The sequence below is a fragment of the Tiliqua scincoides genome, chromosome 5 (genome assembly GCF_035046505.1).
Source record: "Tiliqua scincoides isolate rTilSci1 chromosome 5, rTilSci1.hap2, whole genome shotgun sequence".
Lineage (NCBI taxonomy): Eukaryota > Metazoa > Chordata > Lepidosauria > Squamata > Scincidae > Tiliqua > Tiliqua scincoides.
In genome coordinates, this window is record NC_089825.1 from 38,880,226 (window position 1) to 38,906,234 (window position 26,009).

The 26,009-nt window shown below is 43.5% G+C and overlaps 1 protein-coding gene across 2 annotated transcripts in view; it reads left to right on the forward strand.

Annotated features, from left to right (window-relative positions):
- The window catches only part of CREB5 (cAMP responsive element binding protein 5), a 304,261-nt gene that overhangs the window by 52,831 nt on the left and 225,421 nt on the right, over positions 1-26,009 (forward strand). For both annotated transcript variants that reach the window (XM_066627888.1, XM_066627889.1), the window contains exons 2-4: positions 10,263-10,384; positions 14,423-14,494; positions 19,307-19,400. In XM_066627888.1, coding sequence (XP_066483985.1) covers positions 14,441-14,494; positions 19,307-19,400 — 148 coding nt within the window. In that variant the 5' untranslated portion in view covers positions 10,263-10,384; positions 14,423-14,440. The remainder of the gene's footprint in view (positions 1-10,262; positions 10,385-14,422; positions 14,495-19,306; positions 19,401-26,009) is intronic.

Sequence of the window (26,009 nt, forward strand, 5' to 3'; positions counted from 1 at the left end):
GGGTACAAGGAGACCCATAAGTATGGGTGTTTTTTTCTTTTTTTGGTGATTCCCCCCCCCCAAATTTCTTGATTTAAAATAACAAATTGTGGTTTTACGTGTTTTTATCCAAATTCTTATTCAAAATTGTACAACAGCACAATAAGCATTTCAGTGGCAAACTCTGTTTCATTTTAGACCATTACCAAACATATATGGATACCTATTAATTGGTTTTCCAATCTTTTCAGAATACAGCACCACACAGACGAGCAGAATGCATTACTTTTTTTTTTTTTTAATCATAGTACCCCCCCCCCCCAAACACACACACACTGCATAACAGAATGGCATAAGATGTGCAAAAAAGCCGCAGAAAGTGATCAGGTCAAGGTGCAGTACAACACAAAAATAAAATCAAAGACAGGCTACATTGAGCTTTGGTTTTCCAAGCTTCTCAAAAGTACAGCATCACACAGATAAGCCCTACACAGATAAGCCTCAGAAAGGCATTTACAGAGAGTGGCTTGGGCAGAGAAGAGATCAAGTTCCGAGAACTTCCACCTGATCACAGATCACAGTTTAGGACTCAAATCACCTCATCTACAGATTATAGTACAATGAAATGAAGAAAAGCAAAGAGGGAGCAAGACAGTTCAGAACTGCAGGCTTAGCTCTTCCTTCTCAGTAGCTCTGCTCAGGCATTTGCTTTCTCCCCACCCACTCACATATCTTCCCCCCTACATGTGAGGTGTGTCGCACACGGTTACATGCTCTAGCGGATACTTTTATTCCGCCGCTCCACCATTGGAAACCCTTCAGAGGCTCACTGCCTTAGTGAAAACTACTTGTAGATTCCTCAAAAGCAAGCAGAAGTGGTGTTGTTTGAAACGCCTGGCTGTCTGGTTGCCCCTCCCACTGTTGCATGAAATGCAGCCTCCCTTGGTGCAGTTGCATGTTATAATGTGGTGGGATTGGGCAATCACTCAACATAGGTAGCAGCACTTGGTTGGATCTTGAAATTGGCTTCTGGGCCATGGCTTGGAATTCTCTAGGATAAGGACATTTAATTTTATGATTCCTGCACAAATTGCCAAGCTGTTGCAGCTGAGAGCAAAATTCCTCCTCAGTCCCCAAAGATTGTGATCAAGTTCTAAATATGCAGATAAAACATTCATGCAAAACGTGACCACAAGAGAATTATCTCAGCTGTCTAGCACCATGCAATAAATACTGGATCTTTATGATACATTTCAGATGTTATTCCATGGAGAAATAATTGTATGTGGGTGGCACTAGTGCAGTAGTCTCCACCTCAGCCTGCACTCATTTGTTTCAGTGTGCGAAACAAGCCTGCATGCCTATGTGTGTTCATTTCACTTGGCGAAACAAAGACACCTAAACTGGGAAACTGCCGCAGTGATGCTGACCTCATCCACATAGATTCATTTCCCCACATTTACCATCTGCATAGGACTTCTCCATTGTCACTGTTTCTCCTAGGGCTGTTCAAGAAAATCCTATTATGTACAGTCTGCTGATGCAATTAATGTTCAAACCACAAGCAGAGGCCCACGACGCTAGGTTGGGCAGTTGCAAAATGGCAAGGCAGGTCTGAGTCACAGTGGGAAACACAGTGGACTGCTGTTTCAGGAAAGGTGGATTTAAAGGAAAGATTGAAGCACGCAAGACAGGAGACTTTGCATAGGTGTTCCAGGCCTAAAGGACAGAGACTTTTGGATGCTTGAGGCTAAGTGAACTGGGGGAACAAAGGTCACCAGTAGCAATGTGAGAATTTTTGTATTCCACTTGGTTCAATACTTGTCCTCTCTTCATACATTCTACTTACTGATGCATCCTGGGTTGTTCATGCATTCTGCTGATCAGTCCTCACTGATGCTCTGACTCCCTTTGGGTAGGTGAAACAGACTTGCCATTCAGCTGCATATTATATTGGAAATCACTGTGTTGTTCATAGTTAAGTCTTGTGGAATGTTTTGATTGAATTCAATTCATTTTTTAAATTAATGGCACAGGGGATGTGTTTTGTAAATGTTGCACTTAATAGACTTTGGACTGGTTCATCCAAGTACTTTGTGTGGGGCCTGCTGGTTGTTGTCTACTAGTTCTTAAGTTTTTTTCCTTTCTTTTTATTCTTGTACCTGTTAGATCCTCTCTAAGAGCAAGCCTATGCAGTAAAAAAGATTTATAAAGCTTTTTTCCACTTAATAAATAAATACACTCTGATTTGATTGTGTTTCCATATACAGGCAGTATTTACATATAATTACAGCTCAACTCAAGCACCAGTACAAATTTAAGCACTAGCTATCGATCATGCTGAGACTTGTTTAGGGAACCCCACATGTGGAATTGTCCCTTGCATCCAGAGCCATTTGGAAATATTTTAATGCAGGAAAATATGGGTGACAGACCTTTTCTCATCAGCGCAAACAGGCACAAGTGTAATAATTGACACAAGTCCTGTCTGTGCGCATGTGGAAAGCTTGGGGCTGGTGGTTTTTAAAATGAGCACTTCAGCTGGACAGAAGGAAAAACACTATAGTCCATTTCAATTGCAATGATCCTGAAAATTGGTGGGAGGGTTTACTCAGAGAGGGAAAACTCATAACAAAGTTAGTCATAAACTCTTTCATTTAGTTTGGGTAGAAAGGTGTTGCTCCAGTAGTAATTTTTTAAAAAAAACTAGCTAGTGGATTAACAGCACACGCACAAAGGCATGCACAAAAACACATACAGTCATGCATTTTAAAATATCAACTGGTTTAGTGTGATAAGTGTCCACTTCAGCAGAATATGAATTGGGGAAAGGCTATGGCACAGTGGTGGAGCTTATGCTTTGTATGTAAAAGGGTTAATGTTCAGTCCTTAGCATCTTGAGAAAGAGCAAGGAAAGGACCCTGCCCCAAATCCCAGAGAACCACTACTAGTCAGGTAATACTGATCTTGATAGATGTCTAGGGCAGGTATAACCTGCCACTAGGCTACAGGCTACACTGCAGCCCTCTCCAATAGGTAGGAGGTGTGTCTCCACAGGGGATTGCTTCATGTTAATCTTGGAACATCTGCTCTACGGACAGTAGCAATAGAGACTAAGGTGTCAACATCATGATTCTAAAACAGCACAAATGCCTCCACTGACAGCACAGCCTATTGCATCTGAGTATCTCTCTCAGGAAGGGAAGAAGGAGGGGTCAAAGGCAAACACATGCACTTTTAAAAACAGTACAGAGCAGTGTTTCTTAAACTGTGGTTAGGACCCACTAGGTGGGTCATCATGAGCCAATTTTAGGTGGGTCCCCATTCATTTCAATGTGTATTTTATTTTTAATAGACTTGATGCTACCATGGTATGGGACAGTATTTGGAGAAATGTTAGAAATCTGTACATACACAGGCTATATGCTTTTAACAATGATAGCCAATGGGACTTCCTTCCAGGGATGTGTGGATAGGATTATATATAGCCTTTGAGATGTTTGGGAATTTTTTTAAACAGATCAGCAACTGTTTGTGAGAGTTTGGAGACTTCTTTATTTTAAATACATTTTAAAACTTATACTTACTTTGAAATTTTAATTTACTTAATTTAATTTGATTTTGTATGGGAGTGTTAAAAATTTAAAGATGAATAATTTGATTTTGTTGTATGGGGGTGTTAAAAATTTTGGGGCCTGATGATGTCACTTCTGGTCATGACATCACTTCTGGTGGGTCCTGACAGATTGTCATAATAAAAAGTGGGTTCCAGTGCTAAAAAGTTTGAGAACTACTGGGATAGATGAATTCTTTTCATAGGGCTGCCACTTGCTCTGAATCTCATCCTTTATTCCTTCCTTTTTATTTCTGTGTTGCATAAGGAGAGGCAGATGCCTGACCTTGCTGGGGAAAAAAAGTATTTTACCTACTAGATCCTAACTGCTGCATCGTAAGTGATAAAGCAAGCTGTGTTCCTGTTTGTTTGTCATTTGTTTATGTAGCAAAGACCTCATGAGGTATAAGGGGAGGATGCTGCATGACCGAACATACAGTATGTGACAAACATCTAGGGGATGATATAATGTCCCCTCTGCATTTTTAAAAAATCATGCTATTTATTATTTGGGCAGCCCAATCCTAACCTGCCCTGGAGCAGGCAGGCCAACTGGCCTGCCCTGCATCCAGAGCAAGGTTGGGGCTGAAAGCAGCTCTGTCCAGGGCAAGGGAAATTGTGTTGCACCGTAGCAGCCCCAATGGGGCTACTTGGATCTGCACCACCTAATCCAGATGGTTGCACAGATCCAAGCAGCCCATAGCTGCCCCAGGCTGCCTGGGACTGGGGTTAGGATCCGGCAAAAGTGCCAGATCCTGGCCCCGCCCCTGCTCACTCACCCCCTGCCCATGGGCCTGCCCGCCCTCCCCTGCCCCAAAACACCTCTTTCCTGCCCTCCCCATGCCCCCCCATGCCTCCACTCCGGCCTGACTTGGCCAGTGTGCGCTTACCCCATCCACCAGCCCAATGAGGGCTCAGCCTCCCTCCTCAGATGGTGCTTTTGTGACACTCTTCGGTTGTCACAAGGGACTTGCACCGGCCAAAGGCACTCTCTGGATTCTGCCCTTAAGCATAGATCTCAATAAGTAGATAAATATAATTAAACATGTACAGACCACACCAATCTAGAATAACTGCTGGTAATATCCGAGTGACTCAGTGCCTGATAAAACACAAGAAGTGGCATCCGTTTATTAATGCATTCATATGAATGTTTGTCACTTTCCTTTGTAAGTGACTAATTAAATGCTGATGCCAAAGTCTCCTATCTGACTTTTCTTTCATACACTGAAACAGAACTCCTTGTTACTTTGCAGACAGCATCCAAGTTGCTGCTAGTATATACGAAACCAATTCCTTTTCTCTTAGATGATGAAGTCATTCGTATATGATATGCGTATGATAACAAAACAATAGTGAATCCAAGCTTACTTATGATTCTTAGATCTCTTCCTGCTCTGCACATTTTTAAGGGTTGACAAACAAAAATGTGTCTGTCTCATAACTTGTGAAGCAGTCATAAGTCAGGTGTGATAGACAAGCATGGTCTTCCTAAGAAATATCAGCACATAGAAAACTAGATTCCTAGATTCCCTCATATGGATCTCTCCTACAAATCCATGTGGACCATACATTCCATTGAAACTGTTCTTTATGTATGTTTTTCCAAGGTAAGTGAATATGTCTATAGCAAATATTTTGCATGGCTGAGCCTCTGACCTGGCCTTAGATGCGCACATGACAATTAGTCTGTCCTCTTTTAGGGTTAATCGCAAGGTTGAAAATTCGGCAACGTGCAGTCAGTTTGAGACCGAAGGCTGAAATGTCACTTTCAAAACAGGGGTTAAGAAGGTCACACAGCTGCAAATAATAATAGCCCGATGAAAATCAGATTCTGACTGCAGCCCACTTCAAGAATAACATTGGAACAGGAAACAAGCCGGCATGATATTCTCTCCAGTAAAGTCATAGGCATTTTGCAAATATTTTATTTAGTTATTCGTGTTTTATGCAAAGATGGAGAGAACAGACTTTCTTAGTTCTTTTCACACCATTCCTGTCTAGCAGTGGGGTAATGGGAAAGCTACATTTCGCTGATACCTCAAGGAGGACAGGATGCAAGAAAGAAACAAAACAAAAAAATCCAGTTCTGAAATCTTTGTTTCAAAGTCTAATTTTGACATTATTTTGAAAGTGGTTACAGGTCCAACCCATCCATGAGGCTGACTTAGCCAGTTGTCTCAGGTGGTGGATTGGCAGTGCCCATCTCTATCTGCCCACCTCCCCTTTTGCCCATCTTCCTGCTTCCTGGATTAAAAAGGGAAGAGGAGAATGGAGTGGTACTCCTCTCTTTGTCATCAGATTCAGGGAGCATAAGCAGTGGAACTTGTGACTTGCACACCACCAAGTCAGGGGGCAGCATTTGGGGCACTGTGTCAAGGTACTGGGAGGGTTTGGGTTAGCCCTACCTTGTTAGTCTAGTGCAAGGGTCTCTAAACTTTTTGGCCGAAGGGCTACATCAAATATCTGGCACAGTATCGAGGGCCGGAAAAAAAAATTAAATAAATACATTAGAAATGGAACTTAGATGAATGAATAAATGAGTGGGCTCAAATGTCCAGGACTTCTCCAATAACTAACACAACCCCAAAATAAAGCACACACTTAAATGGACCCCCATTTCCCCCACCCCACAAGCACAACTCTGGTTGTGTTTGGTCAACTGGACCACAGGCTCCCAGGGGATCAGAGGCTGGCCGCTGTCCAGGTAGAGGCTCGTGGCGGACCACGTCTGGCCCCCGGGCTAGGGTTTAGAGACCCCTGATCTAGTGAAGTGTGCTTTTTGTTTTGTTTATCTTGCTTTTGAATGTCTCTAGTTGTGCCCTAGTTGTCTACTGAGTTCAAATCCGGAAGAATGAAAATCAAACTGTATTTTGTACCTAATGTTTGTTGCTTAACTTAAATTGAACACAAACACTACTTAAGAAACCTCTGAGGATTCCCCCCCCCTTTCAGGTTCCTTTCATGTGGCCACAGTTGGCTGTGACCCACATGAGGTCTACATTTTGCAATGTGGTTTTGCTAACCCCATGGCAAAAACATGCTAAGTGGTAATCAAGTGGTGGATGGATCAGGACGTTCCAATCTCCCTTACCTGACAACCACTCCATCAGTACTTTGAGATGTGAGGATTCATTGCCCCAGTGCTTGGATTTTATTTACAGGACCTTCAAATAGCCCTCATGTTGACTGTGTGCATGCTGCATGGTGCATTCATAACAGTGTAAATTGGCAGATGTCTGTTTGCAGGCTATCACAGTAAAGAAGCCTATTATGCAAGTGCAGAACATAGGAAGAACCTTGCTGGATCAAGCCAAATATCCATTTAATCCAGCATCCTGTTTCCCACAGTGGCTTTTGGGTACCCCACAAGCAGAGATGAAGGCATATTCTGGTCCCAGTATTGCTCCCCTCCTCTTGGTATTCAGAGGCATAGAGCCTCCTAATCTGAAGCCAGCATATAGCCAGCATGTGATGGGATTTTCAGGCCTCTGAACACCAGTGGTGGGAGAAAGCTGCTTATTTCATGTCCTGCTTCTGGGCTTTCCAGGAGCATTTAAGAAATGTGAGGAAACTGTGCTGGAGACTGTGATAAACCTCACCATCTCCCTGTGCCTGGATGCCTGTGCCCGATCCAGAGGGGCCGCCTTATGAAATCGATGTACATTCGATTTGTGTAAAGGACTGAATTAGCCCCTCCTCCTCTCCATATGAATTGGCCATGAGTAAGCACATACTAAACATTATGGATCTCAAATCCATCTGCTAGTCCAAAATGCTAGTTTTGACTTTTAAAACCCTTTTCCAGCTCAGAACCAGTTTGTTTGAGGGGTAGCCTCCTTCCTTATAATCCTTCCCATCCTCTCAGGTCATCAGAGGGGGCCCGCTTAACTATGCCGCCACTGGGGGACGGTGGCGAGAAATAGGGCCATCTCAGTGGTGGCGCCATGCTTGTGGAATTACATCCCCCTGAAGCTTAGAATGCCTCCCTCTTTGGAGACTTTTTGGCAGGGCCTCAAGATCTTTGTACTCAAGAAGGCGTTTGACTGTTGACATGACAGGTGGACATTTCTTAATGAACGTATTTTTAATAGTTTTGAGTAATCCATTAGGTTGTGATCTGCCTTACTGTTCAACGGTTTTATGTTTTAGTATTGTTGGTATAGTTTTAATCTTTCACTTTGCATTGTATTTTAATGTTGTAAGCCACCTTCTGTGACCCTGAGGTGTGGGAGTAAGGTTGAGGTATAAATTCTTTAAATAAATAATAAATAAATCTTAGGTGTGGCCAGTCTGGTGAACACACTCTTTTCGTTTGAATGACGTGTTTTTTATTTTATTTTATTTTATTTTTGCAATGCAGTGCTGTGTTTCTTTGGACTCTCAGGCTACAACAATGAGGCAGGCTTTCTCACATGTGTAGCCTGCCAATGTTGCTCTTTGCGTAGTCGCAGCAGTGCAATAAATTTTGACAGTTGTTAACATCTGCATTAAAACCCAACCTCAAATCCATGTGCATAGTATATACATAGCAAAATTGATCCGAACAGATCAGGAACTAGAATGTAATGATGATGAGTATTTTATTAAGCACGCAATTGTACAGGTATCCTGGAACAATGATACATAGCTTTGATGCAGTCGTAAATTTCATGTATGTACTCAAAGATGAGTCCCACTGAGTTCAAGGGGATGGCCTTCCTGATAAGTAAGAGAACTCAGAACTCTGCACAAGAGAATGAAGGGACTTGTCTGGCATCTTGTCATAATGCAAGATGGAAATATCTAATACTCATATGATGAGTCTGTAACTCAGTTGCAGGGCACATGCTTTTCATTCAGAAGGTCTCTTGCTCAAACCCTGGCATCTCTAAGGTCCCTGAACCAGTCATTTTCAACCGCTGTGTCGTGGCACATTGGTGTGCTGCAGGTTGCCCACAGGTGTACCACAGCAATTTGGGAGAAGGTCATTTATTAATACCACCACGTGAGCTCCCCACTGTCAACGTGGTGTGCCTTATCAATTGTTAAAAATCTGATGGTGGGCCTTGACAATTTTAGTGCCTTGTCAATATGCCATGGGAGGAAAAGGTTGAAAATCACTGCCCTAAACTCTGCCAGCCAAGTAGTTCTAGATGGACTACTGGTCTGTTCAGTATAACTCAGTTTCCTGTGTGCTTATGATTTTGTTCTCATGGGCAGTAAGGCTCGGGGGGGGGGGCAGCCACATACCCCCAGTCTAAGGCAGTGGTATTCAGACTGGGGAAATCCCCAGGATTGCATCGCTAATGGGGCTGCAGGGACTGGGATGTACTCACCAGTCCCTGCAGCAGCCTTCCTGTGGTGCTTGGAGCCCTGCTCGAGCATCTGCAGAGCTCCCCAGCATACAGAAAGTGAGTGGAGTGATTGCTCATGGGGATTGCGTCGCTGCCTCCCCCCCCCCCGCCGCTCCTGCTGCCTCCCTCCCCTCCCCTGCAAGCACTTACTGCAGCTTTCAAACTCCCAAAGAGTTTGAAAACCACATGTCTAAGGCACAGAGGGAGACTTAGGCTAGATGTGTGTGAATGAGCCTGACCTTGTTAACTGAGAAACAGCTCACATAATGCATGATGGTGTCCAACAGAGAAGTCCTGACTCTTCTGCACTCTACACTCCTGTGTAGAAATGTCATGTGTGAACCTGGTTGGTAACAATGTAATCAGCAGCAGTTCCTTTGTCTTTGTACAGCTAGGGAAAGTGCTAGTGAAATAAAATGTGTGATTCAAATAAATAAAACAATGACTGAAAATGGTGTATTAATTAATTAATTAATTAAAATATTTGTATCCCACCCTTCCATCACCAAAAGAACCATCAGGGCAGCTAACCACTTGTTAAAATACAACAACAAAACCACACCAAAGCTATCCAATAGGAGACAATAAAATATCACAATAGCCAAGGAGCAACCAGAATCAGGAAGAAGAGGGAGCTTATGACATCATCCTCTGTGCTGACCATCTCTGGCCTGAGCAGAGTTCTGCTTACTACATTGAATTGAACTTTTTAAAAGCTGTAAGCCACCCTGGGGGGCTCTTCAGAGGCATAAACGTGGGATATAAATACCTGGATAAATAAATCAACACCTGCAAAAAGCTAACTAAAATACGGCTGCAGTCCTATGAATACTTTCCTGGAAGTAAGTCCCACTGAATTTGAGACTTCTGAGTAGAAATGCCTAGGAGTGCACTGTAGATGTGCTTTCATTACCTGCTTGAAATCCCCACTGACAGAGTGAGCCAAACCTAATGCTGGCTGTTTAATTGAAAATGTACCTTCTGGTGCTTCTAACAGTTTGGCCCTAACCAAACCTTTCAACCTTGATGCAGCCATGCCAATGAGGTGGGTCCTGCGTTCTGTGGTGGTGGTGGGGCAATCAAGGAGACCTCCTCCAGATAAGGAACATTCCGCCGGCACAGCAATGCTGCCCCTCATGCTTTTGTCTTATCCCCTAGGTTCTTTGTAACATGTGAAATGCTCTGATCTTACCTCAGATGACTATTGTAATGATTGTTACTCCTCTGGCAGCCGTTCAGTAACCTGTCGAAACTAAGTTATGGGATTTCTGATCCAAGACATTTGCTTGCAGGACAAAATAAAATGTTCTCACTTTCAATTCTCATTTATTTAGGTCGAGCGATAAAAGGCCTGTGTTGGAACAGCACCTGACTCTATTCAATACAGAGTTGGTCCAGAGTTGAAGAAAGCATGTAATCAGAAGAGTGTGGTGCTATCTCCTAATAAATGTAAAACGTAAGTTTCACACAGCCTTTGGCTAATCCTGTGTTCTTCTTTCTTAACTTCATGACTGAGGCCCGGCCTATCTATGAGGCTGACTGAGGCAAGTGTCTTGTGAGTTGGATCGGTGTAAGCAGGGCTGGCCTAAAATCTCTTGGCACTTGGTGGGGGTGCTTCCAGAGTATGTGCTGGTGTCTGCTCATGCCATTCCCTGGACTGGAAAAGGAAGAGAGGCATGGAGAGGAAGAGAAAGTGCAGAGGAGAGGAGAGTGGTCAGAGTTCTCCAGTACACCACTTTCTTTTCTTCTCACTTCATCTTCAACTCCATCCCCTTCTTCCTTTCAGAATTCAAGGAATGGGAATAGTGGAGGCATGTGGGCAGACAGAAGTGCCTCCTCCCGACTTAAGATGGCCGCATCAGCCATCTTCATTGACAGACTGGTCCTGGGCAGGCATTTTGCTCATGCGCACCTCACCTTCCTTCTCCCTTGGTTTGAAAAGGAAGAGGGAATGGCACGAAAGCAGTGGCATCACTAGAGTTTACGTCACCCGGTGTGGAAGGCCAGCTTGTCACCTCCATGATGTACCTCCTCCTATGCAGTGGGCGGGGCAATAACCCAGGTGGTGGACATGGTGATGTACCATTGCCCCGCCCCACTGGTTTTTTGGCTATACCTTTTGATAGAACACAGATATTTCAATGTGGCTTTTTCCTTGAATTCTTCTGCAAATTACTCATCAATTGATATAACAATGGTATTTTTCCTACAAATCGTGATTTTGGCATTTTTTATCACTAGTGGTGTCACACACACACACCCCGGGTGTCATCTTACTAACACCTTATTGGTTCCTTGCTGTGTCATAATAACATCTCATTAGCTCTTTGAACAATCAATCTCTTTGGTCTGTTTTGAATTAAGAAAATGCACTTTTTTGTCACATACGACAGTTGCATGTTTGGTTTTTGGTTTTTTGGTCATAACTTTAGATAGAATGGAGATATTTCACTCTGGTTTTTTAAATTACATTCTGCTGTAAGTTACACATTGAATGGTATATAACATGATGGTATTATTCCTACAAACAGTGATTTTAGCTATTTTGGTCACAGGTGCATGTCACCCGCCCTTGTGTACACCACCTGGTGTGACCCACACCCCCTGCACCCCACTAGCAATGCCACTGCATGGAAGTTCTACAAATATGAGTTCCATATGTCCCTTCCTGGTTGACACAGTAAGGTATAATACACCTGAGGATAGAAAAGTGCCAAAATGGAACTTTTTCTCCCTCACAGTGAATGGTTGAAGTCTGCGACACAAAATCTTTTTCATATCAGCCATCAGGAAGAACAAGCCATAGGAATGTAAGAGTTCTTCACACACTTCATCTAACCTCACTTTGGGGAGTGGGTGAGGTTTGTGGCAGGAATGTAAAACTGAAAATGGGACAAATCACACATACATGCTGAAATATTCAGATTTAAACTGGGAAAAAAAGATTTCTACATATTGTATCAAAATTTACCCATGGAGATTTAGAGTTGGCTAAGCAGCAAACATTTATTGGACCGGCTTGTTGGAAATGCCAAATGAAATGAATGCTAGTTCTTTATTTCCAGATCACTGATTCCAACGGATTGCAATATTGCAATTGTTCCAAAACTGAAACAAAGGCTGCAATCCTAACCATACTTTCCTGAGAGTAAGGCCCATTGAACAAAATAGGACTTACTTCTAAGTAGACGTGGTTAGGATTGTGCCCAAAGTGATTCATGGAGTTCCATAGCCCAGATGACTTTTTCTGTAGAGCCTCAAATGTTTGCATTTTAGGATATTTGGTTTTTCACTCCACATGAAGATGTTCTATTTTCAGTGTTCTCTTCCTTGTTTGATAAAAAAATAATGTGTTGCTACTCGCTTCTGAATGGAGAGGAGTGTGCTGATACTTCCCTAGGTTTTAAGCCTTGTTAGCTATTTTCTGCATCGTAAGCCTTTGTGGCACAAATTTACATTTGTTATTCAACATGCACAGTTCACGTGTCTTCTCACTGTGCTTCTGCTATACGGTGATGTATTTTTCTGACACTCAAGTGCACAACAATTTGTATGCAGGGGAAATGGGATACTTTCCTGGAGATTGTATCAGCTCCTATTATGATTGCCAGGTGGAATATGGTGGTGAAAAAGTTTTGCCACCTGTTAGATATGAGCCTTGTTCAGTCATTCCTCTGTGGATATGTACTATGTCGGGGGGGGGGGGGATGAGCAAGAGGGTGGCGATGTGCCAGTAAACTCTACCCCTGCTGATGTGCTCCAAAAGCACTACTGGAACGTGTTCTGAGGAGGGCAACAAAGATGGCCTGGAAACCAGGCCCCAATGAGGAATGGTTAAAAGAGCTTGGTATGATTTAGCAAGGAGAAAAGAGGACTAACAGAAGATATGCTAACTTTCAAGTTTCTGAGTGGTTAGAAGGAGGAGATAATTTGCTCTCTGTGTCTCTTAAGAACAGGCTTAGATCCAATAGTTGAAACTACAAGGAGGAGCTTTAGGCTGGAAGTGAAAAAAAGAATTTCCTGTCTGGCACTGGAACAGTCTGCCTTGTGCAGTGGTGGGATATTTCCCTTATTTCATGTCTTCAAGCAGAGGTTGGATGGCTATCTGTCAAGGATGCTGTAGCAGTTGTCTGTACTAAGAAGGGGATTGGACTAGATGACCTCTAAGGCAACCCTAACATTTTATGATTCTGTGCATCTGACCCATACATGTTCAGTGTTTGTCTGCAGTGACTCTGGGTTTCTCCCTGTCTTTGCCACTGTGGAATGTTCCAGTTTGGTGAATGTGGAGAGAAACTCTTTCCATGTTCAACATTTGTGGTGGCTTATAAAATCTGAATGCAGTGTGTTGCTTCATACAGACACTTTGAGAGCATATCAGTGGAGAGCGAATCTTGCCAATGTGCTTTCTCAGCCCCACACATAATGTATTTAGATGAATGACTGGATAGGGTTATAGTCAGTGTTGCAATCAGTGGTGAGTAACTTAACTTTCCAGCACTGGCATAGCTGTGCCAGTGGGGCAAGTGCTGCATCCTGCAATTGGGTGGCACTCATGGAGGCTTCTTCAAAGTAAAGGAAAGTTTGTTCCCTTACCTGGGAGCTGCATTGCCTTTACACTGGTGCTGGAAAGTGGGTTAGGATTGCGCCCTAAATCCCCTTCCCATGTCCATGTCAGTTTCTGAGTTTCCATTTTAAATTTTATTTTCTAAAGTTAAAATAAAAACAAATTTACATTTTTTTTCCTACTGTGGTAAAGTTGCTGGAAATTTTTTCCCCTCTGTTTAACCTTCTTTCTCATTTTTATCTGTCTGCAACTTGCACATTTTCTTCCCTTATCCAGTATCACATTATTGATGTTGGGCTAAGCCTTGCAGGAATATCCTGCAACGAATGACATAGTATAGTTTCAAGGACAGTCTCAGGGGTTGGCCAGACCCGGCAATAGGGCCAACACCCATCAGAGACCCACCTGGCCAAGCTAAGCCCTGAACCCCCATTTCCACCAGCACTGGTGAGGCGAGCTGACTGAAAGGCTTGTTCCACCATTGTGCCTGATACCCCTATCTACAAATGGAAGTTTCCCCCAGAAGACCTGGCCTATAAGGGATGTTCCTATTGGCTGAATGGAAGAGTGAGAGCAGCATCTCTGTTTCACCCATCATCTGCCACTGACAAACATGGAAGATGTGGGAGCCCACACATCCATGTGGGAAGGGGGCAGTACTGGACTTTGGTTCAGAACCTCAAGCAATCTGGTGCCAGCACAATATGCTTTGATTGGCCATGTCGAAAAGCCGCCATGAACCTTAAAAGAGGTCACTTTTGTTATTAATCTGACTCTTTTATTTTATTACTCTGGCTGATTTTGCCTTATTTTCTTGAACCTTGCAAAACAATCCATTGCTCAAGACTGGCCCTTCAGTGGCTTTAAAAATGTATATATCCTTAGCATTATGCCTAAAATGTTTTCCCTTTTCTTTTTAACATATAGATTTATGAGGAATCAAAGATGAATTTGGAGCAGGAGAGGCCTTTTGTCTGCAGTGCCCCAGGCTGTTCGCAGGTGAGTTGAGTCAGCAGAAATATAAACCCAGTCTAGCTCTAACCTGCATAATACCTCCCAGTATAAGAACAGGAATTTGATAATAATATATAATGTTATGATAACCACATGTATAAACGAGAACAGTGAGCATAAGGAGAAAATGACTACGTACCATATTGTGAACTTTGTGGACCAGCACTAGAGAAGGAATTCTCACGCTTCACAGCTGAAGTGCGTTAGGGGTTGCATTACAGTTTGAGACACATGGTGACTTATGGCACAAACCTAAAGATGCCATACAGCACTGGAATGAGTGTTCTGGCAGCATACGATGCTTTCTAGCTGTCACAAATGGCGCCATCCTAGAGCATGTGATCTGGCTGCCACCACAAGCAGTGAACAGCTGGGTCTGTGTGCCTGTAGCCACCAGACTCCTGATGGCACAGGTAAATGTGCATAGGAGGCAGGAGGGGGTGGGGTGGGAGGCAGGGATAGGTAGGAGGGCAGATCAGGACCAGGAAGGCAGCTATTGCTGGCACAGGTTTGTGTAGACCCAGTGGCCTGACATGCTACCCAGTGCAAGGGAACAAATGTTTCCTCACTCCAGGGAGGTCTCCAGAGGCCAAAACTCCCCTGTGGCAAAGCGGGTGCTGTGTTGTTGCTGCATTGCCGTGTGGGGAGTAAGTTAGAATTGGGCTGCTCAGAAGAGACAGGCTTTAGTACATACAATCTAGTAGGCCATCAAAAGAACGTGTAGGAATTTGCCCAAGTACACATGAAACTGCCTTGTGCCCTTGTGAACTGGGGTCAATCAGTGTCATTAATATGGAGCTTGATAGCCCAAGGACCTGATGCAGTTATATCATTTAACACAAAGAGGCACCTATTTAGTTGATTGTCACTAGATGTGGTTTCCAAAGCAAGTTCCCACTCAAATCCTCTTATTCAAAACCACATGAAATGGACCATACCTTGCATTCCGGCCGTGTGAACAGGAGCTGTGAGGAGCCAGCAGAAACCAACTGCTGTGGTGTTCAGCAATGATATTACCACTAAGCAACAGCCAGCTGGATAGGAGAGACCTGTGAAGGTACAGAGGCCTGTGAAGCTCTAGCTGCTTCAATAACTTTACCCAACAGAAGGCTGATTAGCTGGTATCGGTTGATAAAAGGAGTGCAGGTGGGATGTGTGGGGGAAGGTGGAATGGGGACTCCAGAGGCAGGGGAAAAGCTGAGAGAAGCAAAGAAGAAGTGCAAGGAGGTGTGAGAGAGGGAAAAATAGATGGAGAAGGAAATGGAGAGAGAGAGGTAGCAAAAGAGGTGGAGAGGAGGCAGATTGAGAGATGGGACAAAGAGGCAAAAGTGGGAGCCAGGCTGAAGAGGGCAAGAAAAGAGACAGTAAGGCAAGCAGCCGTGGGGGAAGGTGACCTTAAAGACTGTGTGAGGGGGACATGGAAGAGGGGTGACTCTCAAGGTCCCTTCCCCAGGTTGTGGTACACCCAGGAAAACTGGGATAAAGCACAGCTGTACCTTCCAGGGCCGGAGACAGACTGTACAGGTGTCTTTCCAGGTGGGCCCAGGCCAGAGTGATCCCTCCCTGCTTCTGCAATGGAAGTACATGTGTGCGCTGCTTAACAACTGTTCATTTAACAACAGACTGCATATAAGCTGGAGGTCAAAGCACAACAAAGAGACTCTTAATGAGGCAGTCAGGTCTCCCATTGCCCATAGCAGAGTGCCCGTTTACATAACAAAGAGGCTGTTAATGCAAACAAGAGGCAATCTATCTGCAGGAGCCTGCAGCCAGCTTGTCTCTGACAGGAAGTGTCTATTTACACAACAAAGGCAATAGATTGGGCTAAATGTTCACTTAATGACCTAATCGCATAACGACAGGGATAGATAAACATATCTCTTGTTAAGTGACACACACCTGTAGTTTGGGCACTTTGGTGACCTGGCTGACCTCTGTCCCCCTGGGAGCATAGATCCTCTCTGTAAGTTGCTGTGGATGCCAAGACAAGTGGGAGAAGGGATGCAAGGAAAGGAGGAGTAACCTATTGCGTCAGTGGGACTCTGCCCTGTTTTCTCTTATTGTTATTCCCCCTACCTTTCCCGTGGGGGGAGGAGTAAGAGGTACCCACAGTTACATATACGTATATAAAATATGTACTTATTTTTAAAGAAATATACAAAAAAGAATAACCCTTAAGTTATAGGCTCTAACAGCCCAGTCCTACCCAACCTCCCTTACTGATGCAGCAGGGCCAGCCCAGGCTGTGCTGGAGGCTATTTTGTGGCTGGAGGTTATTTTGCAGAAATTTTGCAAGCTGGAAGTCTCTATGGGGTGAGGAAATATTTGTCCCCTTGCCTTGAGATAAGACCTAGCCTCTGCAATGGGACAACTCAGACCTGCGCAACTCTATAGCTGGGGCAAGTCTACGTTGCCCCATGTTGGCGGATCAGGCCAGAAGGGGATAGGATTCGGCATGCAGGGCCGCCACCTATGCTGTCTGCCTCCTGGGCTCAATCCGCCTGCCTCTGTTGCTGCCCTCCTAAGCCCCATTACGCCCCCTGCCTCTGCACTGCTCAGCATGGGACTTGCCTTCTGTGGTACATGCTGCTCCCTGTGCCAGTGTGAGCAAGCCTGCACTATGGCATCACAAAGTGCTTTATGGCACTTTTGCAATGGCAGGCACCGGTGCAGCACATGCCACACCGGCACATGTTGCTCCACATTGTGCCATAATGTATTTTTACAATTTTATTTTTGTAAGGCCTGATATTCAGAGGTGCAGTTCGCATGCGAATGCATGTATTTGGTTGCAGCAGCTTAGGGAGGGGATGAGCTATCACAAATAGAATATTTGTGGAACTTCAGTAGCACCTCCAACACAATGATTTTCAATGCTTCCAATTCCGAAACCCAGCTATGCATCTTCAAGGACTGTGTTGTGTTATCATGAGATATCCATGCATGTATGAATAATCTCTGACTTCAAGGATGAATCCCATTACCTGGCCTTTGAAGTATGTTCTCTTTTCCCAACTAGGCTCTTTATGGCAACTACATATATATTCCTCTACAGTAGCCACCTTTAGAGACTGTTCAGATTATATGCACTTATAATTATAATATAATTATATTATATGCACTTATAATTATAATATAATCAGATTATAATCTGCATGTTCAGATTATAGCACTTAGAGCAGCTAGAGGTGAAACAGCAAAGAGTAGTGTAATAGTCATGTATTTGTCCTAAATGTGCTTTTTCATTTTCTTCTGTTTTTGTATCCATTGAAGGTTAACAAAACCAGAGTAAGGGCACAGGCTAATACAGAACTGCGAAAACACTATCATGAACTTCAGATTAATTACTTTGTACTAATGTAGCCATTTTATCTAATCCAAGGAATCATTATAGAAAATATATTTTATTCAATTTTCCAAGTACAATGCCCATAAAATATTTATGACACAGGTTCCAAAGATTATTCCTGAGCAGGATAACACCTTTTTGAGAACCAGGATGGTGTAGTGGTTCTGGTGTTGGACTTAGACCTGGAAGATCCAGGTTCAAATCCCCACTTAGCCATTAAGCTTCCAGGGTGATTTCATTATCTCTCAGCCTAACCTACTCCACAGAGTTGTAATGAGTTCAAAGAAAGGAGAGAGAGAACAACATACATTACCCTGAGCTCCTTGGAGGAAGGGTGGTATAAAATGGGAAGAATAAATAAATTTAGAAACAATAATGGCTACAACCCAAGCCAACACTGTTTAGAGATGGCACAGCATAGAGCAGGGGTGTCCAAAGTTTTTGGCAGGAGGGCCACATCAGCTCTCTGACACTGTGTTGGGGGCCAGAGGAAAAAAGAATTAATTTACATTTTTAATTTGAATAAATTTACATATGTTAACATAAATGAATATATTAAAGATGGACTTATATGAATGAATTAAGGTCTTGCAATAGCTCAATGCCTATAAAAGGCCTTGCACAAAGCAAGGCTGGCCTTTCCTTTGCTGCCACTGCTGCATCACAGATGTGAAAGAGCAAGCAGTGGAGGGAGCTCTCATCCCCAGCTCACACGAGAGGTCAAACAGTCACCCTCACGCTGAGAGCAGTTGCGTTGGGCCAGTGCTGGCTTTAACAAATCTCCGGAGGGCCAGAGGCTCATTGGAGACTGAGGGCTCCCTGAGGGCCGCATTGAGAGGCCTTGAGGGCCGCAAGTGGCCCCCCGGGCCGGGGTTTGGGCACCCCTGGCATAGAGCATCAGATTAGTCTAGGGTAGACCTGATTTGAAATCCCCTCAGCCAGTAGGCTAGCTACTATCACTCCATCTAACTGACTTCAAAGGGTTGTTGCGAGATCAAAGTGTGTGTGTGTGTGTGTGTGTGTGTGTGTGTGTGTGTAGATTATGCACACCATCATGCGGCCCTTGGAGGAAAGGAGGATAAAGATGTAAAAAATAAATCTTACAAAATAGTTATTGTGTTATTGTATAACATGTGATTGCATACCAGAAAAGGAAGACAATCATAAAGGCAGAGGGAAGGGGAAAAAAAAAAAAAGACACACCTGGGGAGGAGATTCTCTTTCATGTGCTTTTATTGTTGTCATTATGGAAAATATGTTCTTTTGAATAACGGCTGAGTATTCCATTTGCTCTTAGGTACCTAAATCATTAGATCACACCCTTCTTTACATTGTTTCTGTGTCATCTTAATGGCTGGAACAGTTTTTTCTTTTAAAAAAAATCTTGTCCTTTGCCAGAAATATATTTCAGAACTGAACCTTTATTTGCTTTTGTGTTTGCCTGACAGCGTTTTCCAACAGAGGATCATCTGATGATTCACAGGCACAAACATGAAATGACTTTGAAGTTCCCTTCCCTCAAAACAGATAACATGTTATCAGGTAAGAAGATAGGAGAAGGAGCAGCAATCAGTAACCCTGTGATGCTGGTAGGATAAATGTGGTTGTGCTCACTTGGTCGCATGCATCCAAATTCTCCAGGGACAAACACAAAATTCTGCACTTAGGCAAAAATAACCAAAAATGCAGGTGTAGAATGCGAGATACCTGGCTTGGCAGCATGACACGTGAGAGGGATCTTGGAGTTGTAGGGGATTGCAAGATAAATATGAATCAGCTGTTGATTTCGCTGCAAAGACAGCTAACACAATTGTAGCCTCCATTAACACAACTGTGGCTTCCAAGTTGTAAGAAATAGTGGTTCCGCTTTACTTCATATTGAGCAGACTTCAGCTGGAGTACTGAGTCCAGTTCTGGGCACCTCACTTTAGGAATGATGCAGCCAAGCTGGAGAGTGTGCAGAGAAGAACAAGGATAATTAGAGGATTGGAGAACAAGCCTTAGGAGCAGCGGCGCCATTAGGATTCGAGTCACCAGGTGCAAGATGCCAGCGTGTTACCCCCATGCAGTGGGCAGGGCAACACCCCAGGTGGTGGGTGTGGTTATGTACCATCACTCCGCCCCCACTGGTATTTTGGCTGTATCTTTCGATAGAACAAAGATAGAAAACATTCTGAATGAAATTACGCATTGATTGATATATAACAAGATGGTATTATTCCTCCAAACTGTGATTTTAGTGATTTTGGTCCCTAGTGGTGTCACACACACCCCCAGGGTGTCAACTTACTAACACCTTATTGCAGAAGTTCTCAAACTTTTAGCATTGGGAACCACTTTTTAGAATGACAGTTCGTCCAAGACACACCAGAAGTGATGTCATTGTGGAAGTGATGTCATCAGGCAAATTAAAATAAATCAGTATAAATAATTAAAGTAAAACAAATAAATAAGCAGAAGCCAGCCCTGTTCCACCATTTGAATTCACCATGTAAATTTCCTCTGTAGCCTGCCTGCAATAACACCCCCCCCCACCAGTAAGGTTTTCAGCCCTACCCAGTGCCCAGTTCAATTTAAGAACTTCTGTTTAAACTAGATCACTGCCAGATCACTGTCATGATCCACCTGGCTTTGCAAGTTTCAGAAAAGTTCACATCAACTGAAGCCTCTGTTTTGATTATTTTTAGTGGGGGGTGGGGGGGAAGACTGCTTTCTGGAGCATTTGTTGAGCTCCAGGTCCATCAGATCAGGACCATTCTGGTGGCGTCGCATTCCTCTTTGCCTGACCTGACCACCACCCAAGGCACGTTTGCTTACTCATGAGTAAACACGACCGTGAGGCTTAGTTTTGCTTTTCATAGGGTTCAATACATTCATCTGCTTGGAGGGAGGGACTTCCTTCTCAGGTGATTTTGGGGGCTGCATTCATTGGATCAGGACCATTCTGGTGTCATTGGGTTCCTTTCAGCCTGCCCTTTCCAACGGACTAAGCCAAGTTCACCTACTCGCAAGTAATTGTGTGATACGGCTTAGTTTCACTTTCCATAGGGCTTCATGCATTTTTTGTTTCCCTGGTTTTTTTGGCCATACCTTTTGATAGGAAGGAGATATTTCACTCTGGTTTTTTGCATTGCATTCTGCTGGAAATTCTGCATCCAACAGTATGTAACATGATGGTATTACTACTACCACCGTGATTTTAGCATGTCACCCCCCCAGTGCACGTCACCTCCCTGTGTGCGTCACCTGGTGCGGCCCGCACCCCTGAGCAACGCCACTGCTTAGGAGGAAAGGTTGAGGGAACTTAGTATGTTTAGCCTAAAGAGAAGATTGAGAGGGGATATGGTAGTACTCTTCAAATACTTGAAGGGCTATCATATGGAAGAGGGAACAAATTTGTTCTCAACTTCCTCTGAGAGTAAAACTAATTCAAATGAGTACAAACTTCAAAAGAGGAGATTCCAGTTGGACATCAGGAAGAAATTCTTGGTGGTAAGGGTGATTTGGGCAATGGAATGGATTGCCAAAAGAAATGATGGATTTCTCCTCACTAGACATCTTTCCTGCTAGATGCAGGGGGTTGGACTTGATGACCTTGTCGATCCCTTACAACTCTGTGAACCTATGAATTGTTTGTGGCTGACATTGGGGAATACACATTATATTCCTGGTGACATTGCCCCTTTAAGGCTTTGCAATATACTGGTACAATATGTCAGTTACAAAGCACAGGCTCCAGAACCTGTGGTCTCAAAGAGAGTGTATTAATTTTTCTTCAAAGGTTGCAGGCAGTTTTCTTTACCTCTCACTGCTGTAGATTAGGATGCTTTACAGTAATAAGGTATTCAAGTTCACAGCAGCCTCAACTTCTTCACAGTCCTTCTTTTGCATGTATAAAGTTCAGGTCTACCTTCCTTAGATCATTTCCTGAGCCAGGTGTGTGGTCAGAACATTAGAGTTTCTTCCAGGGGGTCTCACACTCCTAAGAGTCAATGTGATAACTCCTGAAATGGCAACTCCATCAGTATATCTTGAGAGAGACGGTAGAGGGTCTTCTCTAGATCAGCAATCCCCATGGAGGTGAGCCATCCTTTGGGGAACTGGTGAGGAGTCTGACCTCACAATGGAACATCTAAGAACATTTTGCAGAGTTATACAGAGACTTGTTAAAAACAAACAAACCTCAGTCCTTGAAATATTCCCTGCAATTGTTTTTTATTATAGACAGCATATAATCTGTGAGCCATGTCACTGACTTTTAAAAATCATTAACACTCGCAAAATAATTTAGCAGGAAGGAGGAATAATTTGGAAGGAGGTTGGAGAGGGATAACAGTTTACACAGACTCTCATATAGTTACAGTCCTTCCAAGGGCAGGTGGGTTGCTCAGCGTCTGTATACTAATGGGGCTGCTAGCCTACCATGTTTTCCCTCTCATCCTACTTTATGCAGGTTCTGTGTGTTCTCATTTTGTCTGAAGTGGGACATTTTCTTGGGTTGTGGATCTGTAAAACAAATTCAGAGTATAGTCAAAACAAAGTACATGTTGTAGGATTAACGTTCAGAAGCTGGTTCCGAGTGCTCATCGCTTTTAGAGAATCACTCCTTCTGAGTGTGAAAGGAAGTCTCTGAGTGCATTGCCAAAATGCCACAGGTGAACATGCCCAAGAAGAAGGAAATGTAATTGTGTGAGAGGTATGATGTTTTTATGCGTTTTACCCCATAGGGCACTTGTTTTATGCAAGGCTTAATGAGGTACTTTCCATTTAAGCAAGATAACAGCAAATCGTAAACCCAAATCATTGGGTTTCTGAGAGCTACCCAAGTACAATGCTGGTGAGTGCACAGATTGTGGTGAATCTGACATGGCTTCCAGTTGCAACTTCTCTCATTCTCACACTCTCACTCCACTTCTCTCACTTGAGCCATTGTGGTGTGGTGGTTAGAATGCTGGATTAGGAAGATAAAAGCTTTCAATCTCCACTCACATATGATTCTCACTGGTTGACCTTGGACCAGAATTTCTCAACCTACCTTAAAGGGTTATTGTAATGATAAAGCGGGGAAGGGAGATGGGGTAAAAAAAAAAAAAAGTAACAGTATGATGACAGGACTTGTTAAAACTAGTTAGTACACAACCCAACGGAATATTGTAAACAATTTTTAAATTAGACACTTTCAAAATTGGTGACTTTCAGATATGTTCACATGTTCCTTTTGGTGTGTTAATTTTGAGGGATGCTTCTTGAAAATTTAAATCATGCTGATGCAGTTTTAAAGCACTAATGCTACATTTCTTGTTGCTAAATGTGATTCATTTGCACCCTGATTTCTTCTAAAATCTTGGCATCCACCATAATTAGAAATGTTAAAACAAGTTCTAATGAGGACAACATAAATTTAAATTTTTCTTCTTAAACATACATCAGCTAGGAGAATTGGCTTAAGGGTATTTTTTCCCCACATTTATTTTGGCTCTGGTTTCAACTCTAATCTTGATGGTTAGTCATGAAGTAAGCCGTGCTGAGTGATTGGTAAGCTTAGCCTGCAGTATTGGATGAGACCCAAAACTGGGACAATGTATGTCTTGGATGTAAGTGGCTGAAATGGTTCAAAGGAAGATTTGGAGTTTCTGTCCATTGCCTCTTACATCAGTGTTATATGTTATAAACTGTAGTTGCAAAAGCTATAGTATCTCCAGAAAGGGAACACAAAACCCCCTACCTTGTTTCCAACAATCTGAATATAAATGGCTATACCTCCTAATAACTAAGTTCCCAGAAGTTGCAATGAAAGAGCTTTCTGGTATCAACCCTACTGACTCCAGGTCCCAGACATCCCTGTGGCTGTGTATTTATGGAACAAAGCTAGTTTGCCACCAGCCTGATCTAGTTTAACTGTAGGTTAGTCAGCCTGTAATTTTGGAAGTGTTTATTTTTGCAACCCTCATTTCAATAATTAGTTTTTCTTCTGACAGAGAGATTCTGAAAAAAAGAAACTGTTTCATTACCCACCTAGCCCCTCAGGAAATGTAAATTCCAAGTTAGAAAGTTTATTCGAAGATTTCAAAACGAAGTACATAAATGATATATGAGAGGGAGAGGCTTTTCTTTTTACATTCATCTCTCTTTCTTCTTCCATTCTTTTTGGCAAAGTAGTTTCATGTCATCTTCATCTGCAGAGAATCACAGCCACAGTTGCCCCTTAGCAAACCCAGGTGCAGTATTCTTAACTTAAAATTTCTGCAAGAATTAAATTCCTCCACCACACCTCCTTTCTTTTTCCATAAAGCAGGTACATTCTTCCTCAAGAGCAATCTCTTCCCTCTCCCCCCCCCCCCCAATAATACATGTTGAAAAGATGCAGTTACTTTCAAAGCCTGCACTGGAATAGGCAGACTGACTGGCCTCTGCTGTGTTCAGTGCAGATTAGGAGGTGGGTGGAGGTCACCTCGGAGTAAGGGGATATAGTTCCCTTACATCATGTTGAGCCCCAGCCACCCCATGGAGCTACATGGATTTATGTCAGCGATTTCGAGCAGCCCATGTAAGGCTGCCAGGGCTGGGAGTGGGGGTTGGGATTTGGCCTGTGCTGCCATGGCCAATCTCACCCCTCCCAGGCCTGAACCGCCCCTCAGGCCACCCTCCTCCTCCCAAAAACGCCTCTGCCCATCTCCATTCTGTCCTTCTGCCAACCTCTCCCAACCCCTGCTCCAGGCCAGCACAAACTCACTGTGTCAGGATGGATCCAGCCTCCTTGAGCCAGCATGGGCCTCCGTGCCGGCCCAGCCAGCTCCCAAATCAGTACGAATGTACTTCACGGCATGCTCACAACACTTGGAAGCCTGCACCAGCTCATGTCTCTATTTGGATTACACTGTTAACCTTCCAAGAAAGCTGTGAAAAGCATTTCAAAGATGCTACAGAAAATGAAAAAAGAGGTTCTCTCTCTTTATATTGTCAGGCAAATAGACACAGACCCTTCCACCAGAATCTGGGGATCTTTCAGTGCCATTTGCTTCATGCTGTTCAATCTTGGAAAAGACCACATGGTTTCCTTGGCTCACATTATATTCTTCAGCCTTCTTTTGTGGTTGTCAAGAACATGGGAAGAGTTATGGAAAATAGCAATGTGATGGTAGCCAAACTATACATGGCACTCATTTGTGAGTAGTTTGTCCCTGACAATTTTTCTTTGTTTGACATAATGCAGCTGCATAGGCTGTAAACTATAACAGAAAACTGGTGAAGGGGTGAGGGGATTCTTAAGATCCAGACATGTGTATCAGTGTCGGTGCTAAGTTAGTGGGGGAATCTGGGGCAAAATTCTGGACTGGGCTGTCCAGGGCACATTGGGTCCTTGCATTGTCCTTAAGCTTATATGTGGGGGTAAGTAGCAAAGGCTCTTTCTACAATCCCCATTGGTGAATAGGGGACATCTTGGCCAGCACAGCAGGTCCCCCTCCTCAGTGGCCAATGCTACCACCCTACAGGTCTGCAATGGAATGCTCCCATTTGTGATGGGTGTGTCAGTGGCAGCTTGAATTTCTCAGCCAATATATATATATCACTGCTACCACCAATACTAGGGGTCTGGGATGAGACCATTTAGATGGGTCATTTGTGGACATAGGCCCTTAACCTGTGCCTGACCTGGCTGGATGATACCCTAGATGTTATGTTTATTGTGTATCTTTTCCCTTGGAAGGCAAAAGGCAGCTGGTGTGTATATGTGTGTTTAGTGGAAGACAGGACTAAGAATTCCCTTCCCCTGCATTTTTCTGCTTTTGTTTAGTTTCCGCAACTAACTATATTGCCGAACAAAGTGAGGGAGCGATGACATGTAACTGAGCATCATGTGTTTGACCCTCAGGTGGTAACTACCTGCAAGCATGATTGGCAGAATGGGATCAGTCATCATAGGAACCCATGACGGTGTGACCATAACATACGCTCTGTGTCTGAATGTTCCGGGGCTATGCTTGGGAGCAAGATGGAAAGCCTTTGGGTCTGGTTTTGGCCCCTGGACCATTAGTTACCTGTTTAGTCTAGGAGCACTAACAACATGCACTTGAAGCCATTGTGTGGGACACTGCATTGCCCCTGCCAATTGAAGCTGATAACATGCAACCACACAATAGTATTCTTGTG